This window comes from Saccopteryx bilineata, chromosome X, assembly GCF_036850765.1.
Source record: "Saccopteryx bilineata isolate mSacBil1 chromosome X, mSacBil1_pri_phased_curated, whole genome shotgun sequence".
NCBI classification, from domain to species: domain Eukaryota; kingdom Metazoa; phylum Chordata; class Mammalia; order Chiroptera; family Emballonuridae; genus Saccopteryx; species Saccopteryx bilineata.
In genome coordinates, this window is record NC_089502.1 from 134469911 (window position 1) to 134479924 (window position 10014).

A 10014-nucleotide genomic window follows, 5' to 3' on the forward strand; every position below is an offset into this window, starting at 1 on the left:
ACAAAATTCTAACTACATTTTAAATTGTCTTTGTCCATAAAATCATAAAGCATTATATGAAGTCAATGGATCGTTAAGACTCTTGGGTTATCATGGGACAATAGGAGAAATGTCACACATCCTAGTATTTTAAAGGTGATGCCTTCAAACTCTGATATTGAAGATGTTTTTGAGAGCTTATGTGGAATTTACACTTTCCTAGTGGCATTGTGTGGAAAAGGTCTCAAGAAACAGAAAGAAGAAATCTTTATTGTTTCCATCTTAGCAATATTAGCCCAACAGAATCTCAAGGATTTCCTTGGTAAAGTAGGTTAGTAGTTTTGATTTAAAAGCCCAATCCAGCCCTGGCCAGATAGCTTGGTTAGTTAGAGCATTGTCCCAATGGGCAAAGTTTGCTGGTCAGGGCACATACAGAAACAGATGGGTGTTTTTTTCTTTCTTTCTCTCTCTCTCTCTCCTTTTCTTCTCTCTCTAAAATCAATAAGTAAAAATTGTAAAAATAAAAAAATAAAAGTCCAATCCAGTAAAACAAGAAAAGTCTGGAAAGAAATGTGCTGCTGTTATGAGAATATTATAACCATAAATTATTAACCTTTGAAAGACTACTTTCTTCTCAATTGTTCTATGATGGGTTTTAAAGCAGCTTTCAACGGAGCTGTTGGGATCTCATAATGTTCAAAGAAACTTGCTGAGCAGAGACTAGAGGGGAAGAAACCTAACCACAGTTACTGAAAGATGGGGGAAAAAGTTAACCAGTCTGCAAAGGGTTTTTGCATGTGGTAGAATGAGCAGAATAGGGAGGAAAAGGATCATCCTTCCAAGAGCAGAATGAACCCATGATTAGAGCTACCATATCAACCCAAAATGATCAATTTGCCCAATGTGTGACTTCCTAGTTTCTTTCCAGGTTTGAAATTATGCTTCTCAAATAGGAAAGCTTGGATTTCCTGGGGCCATCACTGACCTCATTCCACAGGATGATTTATATTACCCTAAAAGGCTGGCCAGGGGACCACTGAGGAACTGAGAAGATGTGTCTTCATCTTAGACTTGAGTTCTTCCCATGCCCCCTCACAGCCTTGAAGCACTAAATATCTCTTATATAAAAGGTAGTAAGTTATTTCCAGACCCACTGCAGAGCACCTGGGATGGGTCAGGTATGTGGCTAATATAATAATCCTGAGGAAAAAGGGTTTCAACTCTACCATACTCCCAGCCCTCGATCTTTACTCTCACAATTTCAAGATTAAATACATTGTTTTGATCTGGATTCCCCCAGACCCTGTGAGTGTAGCTTCAGCCACAAGTACGTAGTTTATGTGGGAGGTGTCCCCAGGAACCACTTATAGATGAGTGAGAAAGTGAGATGGAGAAAGGGAGGCAGAGAATACATTGTGCATTATCATGTGCAACTAGAGCTCAGTCCTACTGGGGAACTCTGAGAGATGGTACAGAACACACTCTCTTCCAAGGGGCAAAAGAGCTGGGGTGCTCATGCACCAATGCCTAGTCCACCACTGCTTGAGTTCTGCTTCAGGGATATTACCTCACTGGCACTTCTGGGTTTTGCTGTGTGCACAGCCAAGCATGGTCCATTAGTCAGAAAAAGAAAACCCTAGGCAAAGTCCCAGGAGTTTGCAGTAAGCAGCCTTCAGCATGGGAAGTGAGGGCTGAAGGAATAGAGGCAAAGTGCCAACACTGTCTACTGTACAGGAGAAAAGCTAAGATAAAGGTTAGCACAGAGCTCTAGAAACCTTGTAGGTGGGGAGGTGGTGGGCAAGGAATCGGGTTCCACTTCACAGAGAAGATGAAGTGTCAGCTGAGTATCAAGGAATGATCATGTAGGAATTAGCCAGTGAAATGTTGCAGAAGAAAAGAGTAGCATATATGCAGGCATGATGAAGGAAAATGCCTAGAAAGTTGGGGAACACCTAGTAGTTCAGTATAACTGTATTGGGGTAGAAAATGGAAAATACAAGGGGTGCCAATGAGTAGAAAAGCAAGAGTTGAAGCTTGTCAACTAGACACAAGCATATAGAGAAAGGTCTCAATTTTAATGCAGTAATTTCCCTAGATTTGTGCAGCAATGCATGAAAGAAAAGTCTAGTGCTTGGGAACAATACTGTGGACTCTGGCCTTGATCTTAATTCTAGGCTCTAGCACTTTCTAGTTGTTGCTAACTGAAATAAGTTACTAACCCACAGTAAAGCGGGAAAATAAGTGTACCTCTCTCACAGAGATACTCTGAAGATTAAATAAGGTCATTCATATAAAGACCGTAGCACAGAACCTGATATGTAGCAGCACTCAATAAATGTTAGCTAAAAATAAAGTCAATCCATTCAATAGATGGCAAAAGTGTCACTGTCACTGTAATGCAACGGGGAAACGATGGTCTTTTTAGTAAGTGGCAATAGATCAATTGTGAATCCATATGGGAAATAATCTTTACACCCTACTTCACACCGTTTACAAATATCAATTCCATATGAATCATGGGTTTAAATGACAAATGCAAAACAAAAAATTTCTAGAACATAGGAGAATTCTTCAGGACCTTGGGGTCAATGAAGAATTTAAGAACAAACAGAATAGAACACAAAAAACAATAATGACAAAGAAAAGGATTGATAAACTGGACTACATAAAAACAAGAACTTCTCACTAAAAGGTAATACTGAGAGTGAAAAGGCAAGCCACAGAGTGAGAGGTTCTTTGCAATTCCTATAGCTCACAAATGACTCATATCTACAATATGTAAAGAATGCCTACAAGACAATAAAAAACAAAGAACCTTATCAAAAAAAATGAGCAAAGGCCTTGAATAGGTAATTCAGAAAAGAGAATATCCAAGTGGTCAAATATATATATGAAAAGGTGTTCAATCTCACAAGCTATCAGAGAAATTCAAATTAAAACCACAATGAAATTTTTATTACTTACCCATCAGAGTAGCTACAGTTGAAAAGACAATAAAAGTGTTGGTGAGGATGTGCAGCAACTGGAACTTCCATGTACTTCTGGGAGTATAAATTGTTACAACCAGTTTAGGAAACTACTAGACAATATCTAATAAAGCCAAACACATCCATCCTCTTCGATCCAGAAATTCTACTTTTAGATATACACCAAAGAGCTCTGTATACATAAGCTCATTAAAAGGCAAGTAAAAAAGGTTGTGGCAATAGTCTTAAACTAGTAACAACCCAAATGGCCAGCATCAGGAGAATGGATCAACAAATTTTGGTATATGCACCCAGTAAAAGTTTATCCAGCAATGAGAATGAATTACTGTAATGACATGGAAGAATCTTGCAAACATGTTTGATGAACACTAAGAAGTGTATACTATATTACTCCACTTACATAAAATTCACAAATAGGAAGATCTAACTGATGGTTATGGATGTCAAAATAATGGTAACCTCAGGAAGGGAGATAGTGACTGGCAAAGGGCCTGGGAGGAGGACTGTTTGAAGGCACAGTAACGCTTTCATTCCTTGATCTGGGTGGTGGTTACACGAGCTGTTCACTTCATGAAAATTAACCAAGCTGTACATTTATGGTTTGTGCATTTTTCTGTAGTAATGTTCAACTTTAATACAAAATTTACTTTAAAACACAGTAAGTAAATATAATTAACTACAACCAAAAAGCCAATGACATTAACATGTGAAAGAATAAACACCTTGGGGCTGAGGTCCATGAAGTAATTCCAAAATCCCAGATTTTAGTGACTGAAAAGCTGGACCTACTTCAAGTTTAAGACCATAAATTTCAGAAGGCTCTCAACAAAGGCAGGTGGTCAGTTCCCTTACACTTCCTTCCTGCGTCCAGGCCTCCCTCCCTGAGACGACATCACCACCCTGCCTTCTTTTCTCTCATTACCAATGCCCTCTCTGCTAATAACCTCACAGAGAAAAGACATGCAATTGTATAAGAACACCACCTTCTACCACTATCAGTTCGCCAGCCAACCTGCCTATCTGCCCGGATCTTCCATCTTCCTTCCAGCACCCATGAATGGCAGGGTGCTTTGATCCCTTCTCCTCTCAGCTTTTCAAGGTCTCCCATAATTGTCCAGTTATTTTCCCACTATCATCCATTTCCCCTTTTCTGTGGAATCTAAATATGCCTAAATAGCAATACCTTTTAATGTTTTGACCTTGTATTCCCCTCCAGCCACTATTCCATTTCTCCATTCCTCTTCAGAGTAAACTCCTTATAAGAGTCATCTGTGGTTGCTATCTCTCTACCCATCCTATCCTCTCTTCATCCTCTTATTTGGCCTTCATTGCCACCCCTCCACTTAAATGGCACCTATCAGGGCCATTACTTGCTTACAAGTTACCAAACTAAATGGTCTTGTCTTGGTGCTCACAGTACTCTTGGAAGCACCTGACCAAGTTGATTTCTCCAATTCTTGAAACCCTTCTCCCGGTTTCCATTAGACCATGTTCTCCTAATTTTTCCTTCTAGCTTGCTAGCTGCTCTCTCTCAGTCTTTCTCCTTCTTTCCTAAACTTACAAAATTGGACTGCCCTAGACTAAGTTCTGACCCCCTTTTCTTCACTGTCTACATTCTCCCTGGCTCCAAGTTTTCATATACCATCTCTATGCTTATGTCTGGCATTTACCTCTCCAGCCTGGACCTCCCTGTCAAGTTCTGAACTCACATATCTAATTGTCTAAGTCTCAAGTTAACATGGCACAAACAGAAAATTATTGATTCTGTTCTCCCACAAGAAAATAGCCACTCTCCCATTTCTGGAAATGGTACTACTTTCTACAAGTTGTTTAAGACAAAAAATTAGGAGTCATACATAGTTATTTCTCTTCTTCTTCCACCTTGTAGCCAATCCGATTAGTAAATACCATCAATTCTACTTCCAAAATGAATTCAGAGTCCCACCAATTCTCGCTGTCTGCATAACTACCTACCTTCCTAGTCCTAGCCACCATCTCCAGTTACACTAACTAGTTTACCAGCTTTCCGACTTGCCTCTAGAGTGACTTTACTAAAGCATATGCCAAATTATGTCACCCCTTCAAATTGTCCCAAGCCTGTCTCAGGGTAGTGGGAAGCAGCTGTCCAAGGATGAAGCAACAGGCAACTACATGGGGAATGGTTATCTTGGTGGAAAGGCTGTACAGGGGCTAAGGAGGTGGCCAGACAAGTTGGAAGGGATAGAAAAGGGAATGTGGCTCGCTACTCCCTTTAAAACTCCCCTAGGCCTTCAGCAATGCTAAAGGAAGATGCATGATGTAGCAGATGCCACTGGTACTCCACCCATAGCCCCTCCCTCAGGACCCCTGGAGACATTTCTGTTTAAACCCTAGGCTTTTTGCATCTCTCTACTTGGCCTGGGAGCATCCTAAGCCCTAACATAGAGCAGGCCACAGGAACCAGGGAATGCATACTCCAGGTCCTACCCTTCCCTCAGCGAGAGGTGGAAGTTGGTGGATAAACACACCACCTTCCTCACTCCTCAGTGGAACACTTCTGAGGCATGGGCTGGACTGAACCAGGTTGCCCACAGTGGTAGCCAAGCTGGCAGGTGCATGCGCTTTTCTCCCTACGGTTTTCCACTTCTGTACTCCTTCCCTGTGCGTCCTGGGATGCCCTCTGAAATAAACCATTTACACAGAAACCTTAGTCTCAACCTCTGCGTGCTGTGAAACTCCAACTAAAGCACATACGATTCTGCCTTTCCTTCCAACGGTAATGCCTTCTTCGACATAAAACAAGAACAATGTCATTTTAAATCCATGTGGACAAAAGAAGTGGGAGGACTGGAAAGGACATGGGGAGGTAACATTTCAGAAAATTTTCAAGCAACAGAATTTTAAGTCCATCTCTGGGTACTACATTAGCCCCATCTTTACCTACTTATTGATATATAAATCCACATAATCATCACAGTATATATAGACATATTCCATTTTTTTCTTTTCACCATTAACCGTTAGTTTTTACTCCAAAGAGTTAAAAGGACTTTAAAGGATTGGGTCCAGTTCCTTGTACCTAAGTGCCCACTGTTGCCTCTAAACAAAAGAGGGGCGAAGAGGACACACAATTTGCTCCAGCACTGTTTCACTTGCATGAAATCTAACTTAAAGAGCAGTGTGTCACACACACACACATACACACACATACACACACACACGCACACACACACACACGCACACACACACACACATACACACACGCGCACACACATACACACACACACGCACACACACACACGCACACACACACACACATACATGCACACACGCACACACGCACACACACACACACGCACACGCGCGCACGCGCGCACGCGCGCACGCACGCACGCACGCACACGCACGCACGCACACACACACACGCACACACACACACGCACACACACACGCACATACGCACACACGCACACACGCACACACGCACACATACACACACACACATACACACACGCACACACGCACACACGCACATACACACACACGCACACACGCACACACGCACACGCACACACACACACACATACACACACACACACGCACACATACACACACATACACACATACACACACACACGCACACACGCACACACACACATACACACACACATACACACACACACGCACACACGCACACACACACACATACACACACACACGCACACACGCACACACGCACACACGCACACACGCGCACACACACACGCACACACGCACACACGCACACACGCACACGCACACACGCACACACGCACACACGCGGGAAATGTATGCACCACTCAACAGTCTGCAAAACTTCCCTCTAGTCCTTTTGAAGTGAAATCACCACTCAGGCAGACCGCACTCCCCAGATATCAGCGCTGTTGAAAGTGCAGGGGCTGTCCCCGCTGTGTGGTTTGAGGGAAAAAGGAGGCAGGATTAAAGCGCTCATTTCAAGTCCCAAAAGTAAAATACGACTTGGCCTACGGCGGTCCTAATTCTTTCCAGAACTCATCTCCGGAACTGCCCTTTCAAACAGCCAGTCATTAACCCAACGCCGGGGCTTTTATAGCTGCGAAAACCGACCGTGCACACCATTTATTCATTATGCTTATTGTTGTTGTTATTGCAGAAAAGCAGCGAATTCCCGGGTGGGGTTCAAAGGGCTGTTTGTTTGTTTGTTTGTTTGTAGTGGGAGCAATGCGCGAGCTGGGTCGCAGGACACAGGTTCCCGGAAAGGATGCCCGAGAGCGCCCCCGCCCCGCGCGTTCCGGGCCACCGAGCACTGGCGCAGCTGCCGCAGCAGCCCGGGAAGGGAGCTTCTTATGTAAGGCAGAGCCGCTGACATCACCTTCGCGGGGAGCGCCGCCGCCGGACTAGGCGCCCCCGGGCCGCAACACCGGCCCAATGCCCCCGCCCACCTCCGGTTCGTTCCTAAAACGTTCCGCTGCCGCCCGATTTGACCGACTGTGCGCCGCTCGGAGGGCAGATGTCACAGAATGACATTTATTGGGAGCCCTAGGGTGTTCCAACAGTGAAGTTAACGGGCTGCTAAGATGCTCCGGGGTCTTCCATACGCGGGTGGATTGGGGCGACAGTCCCCGGGGAGGGACGCCTCTGGGGTCCTCAGAAGGCAGATGGCACATAGAGAGGCTTTTAATAGGAACCCTGTGCTGTTCAGAGCAGAAAAGATGCCCAGATCTCACCGATTTCCCCAGAGTCCGGGACACTCCTCCCTCCACTCTCCCCCCCGCGGCCCTTCTGGGCTACAAGGTTGGAGCCGAGCGCTTCGGAGTTCACTCGGAGGCTAGCGCCTCCGTGCTGCGTCGCACAGAGCGCAAGGCACAAGTTCGGGGCTCCGCTCAGCCCGAGGTCACGGTGAAACTGACGGGACCGCCACGGCGAAGCAGAAGCCCTAAAAGCCACTCGCTATTCCTTGAGCCCGTCCCCCGAGCACGAGTAGGGGTTCCGGACTATGGGGCTTGGGACTAGGCCGCTGAAAATCATTGAAGTTGCACCGACCCTCGCCCCCTACACACACACAGGGCGGCGCAGGGAAGGTGAGTCCCAGAGTGAATGACAAACCCCTCCGTCCCCTCTGTCCCCAAGAAGGATCCCGCTCAGCCCGCGGCTGCCTGCGAGTTCTGAACCCGCCCCTTTAACTTTCTCCCCGCTGCGTCTGCATCCCCGCCTGGGAGTGGGGCTGCAACTCTGCCCCGGGAGGCCGGGGTGGGTCCCAGGGGAAGGAAAGAGGGGGCGGGGGGCGGCAAGAAGAAGGTGCGAGCTGCAGTGGGCGCGGCGCCGCGGGGCCGGGATTGCGGCGGCCGCGGAGGGCGGAGGGCGCAGCGCAGGAGCGCAGCGCCGGGCGGGCGGGCGGCGCGGGTACTCACGCACTGCCTCCTGCTTGGGGTCCAGCGTGCCGAGGATGCGCTGCACGCCGCCGAGCTTGCCCTGCAGCGCCCAGACGCGGCGGTGGGTCAGCTGGATGTCGCTCTCGAGCTCCTGGAACAGGCTGCACGCGTGCCGGGCCACGTCCGAGAGCTGCCGGAGGACGCGAGCCAGCGCGGCGTTGCTGACCGCGCACAGGTCCAGCATGAGCAGCACGGCCGCGGCCGCCGCCGAGGACGCCTCGTCAGCCGCGGCCGCCGCCTCCGGGACCCCCGCCGCGGTCTCCTCGCCCGCCGCCGTCCCCTCTCCGTGCGGCGGCTGTGCTGGGTCGGTCGGAGCGGGCAACGGCGGCGGGGAGCCGGGAGGAGCAGGGGGTGCACGGGGAGGGTCCTCCGGCTCCGGCTCCGGCTCCGGCTCCACGGCCTCGTCCCGTCGGCTGGGCGGCTGCAGGGGCGGCAGCGGTTCGGCGCTGTCTTCGCTCACGTCCTCCACCGGGCCGGGCGGCGGGCGCCGCTGCCGGCAAAGCCACTGCGGCTCCACGATCCGCTTGGCGAAAGGCATCCCGCGCAGCCGGGCCGCGACTTTCTGGTCTCCTCAAAGCACCCCTTGCGAGCTGGGGACCTGGCGCGCCCACCTGGGCGGAGAGGGGGCAGGAATTGGGCAAAGGCGCTCTGGGGCAGTCCGGAGACGCAGGGGTTTCCTCTGGTCACCTGGCCTCCTCCACTTCCCCGCCCTCCTCCTAACAAATCAGTCTACTTGGTCCTCCTCCGAGTGCCCCGTCCCCTGGGGAGGCTCCCAAGCGCAGGGCACAGGGATCCTGGGGTGCGCCTGGGCTCTGCTCACTTGCTTCCAGCCCGGGTCGGTTGGTTCAGCTCCATCATTCCAGCGCTCGCCGCCGCCGCCCGGCCGCTGCCGCCGCCACCGCCTATATAAATGGGCGTGTGTATGTGTGTGTGTGTGTGTGTGTGTGTGTGTACGCGCGCGCGCGCGTGTGTGTGTCTGGGTGGGTGGGTGTGAGTGTGCGCGCGCCTCAGTTTGAAAGTACCCCAGCGCAGGCCTCTCCCCGCGCGCCCTTCGGCAGCTCCGGGGAGCGATTGAGCCCGGGCTCTCTCCCTCTCTGGGCCGGGAGGAGGTTTCAGTAAGGCGCTTTGAAAACCCGGAGAGAGGAATCCACCTCCAGCCCCGGCGCAGGAGGCGGTGCGGGGGCGACGGGGCCGACGCAGGGCGGGAGAAGGCCAGGCGAGGGGGGCGCAGCGCCCTGTGCGGCCGCTGGGAGTCACTGGTGGCCTCGCCGGGCACGTTCGGACGCAAGAACACTTCCTCCCATCCGAGGGGTTAGGTTTGAGACGGTCAGCGTGGCGGGGTGGGGGTGCTCCTCAAGTCGGGGCTGGGGTGTGGGTACCGAGCGCAGAGGCGGAGGGGGGAGCACTGGGGATGCGGCAGGTCTGTCGTGTTGGAGCAAGTTGCTTCCCGAATTCCTGCTCTGAGCCAGTCCTTTGGGTTCTTAGCGGGGAAAAGCGGGCTTCCCCTACGGGTGCCCCGGGCTGTGTGAGCTTAGTGAGACAGCCGGGTGTCTGACCGGGCACATCCCCGTGCAGCTCGGGCGGCCAGGGTGCAGTGTCTACCCTCTTCCCAGGCATCG

The 10014-nt window shown here is 50.0% G+C and overlaps 1 protein-coding gene across 3 annotated transcripts in view; it reads right to left on the minus strand.

Annotated features, from left to right (window-relative positions):
* The window catches only part of NHS (NHS actin remodeling regulator), a 353377-nt gene extending 343839 nt beyond the window's left edge, over nt 1-9538 (minus strand). For 2 of the 3 annotated variants that reach the window (XM_066249262.1, XM_066249260.1), the window contains exon 1: nt 8375-9538. In XM_066249262.1, the coding sequence (XP_066105359.1) occupies nt 8375-8933 (559 nt within the window). In that variant the 5' untranslated portion in view covers nt 8934-9538. The remainder of the gene's footprint in view (nt 1-8374) is intronic. The other variant, XM_066249261.1, reaches the window with a different exon arrangement.
* Between the last annotated feature and the right edge of the window lie 476 nt (nt 9539-10014).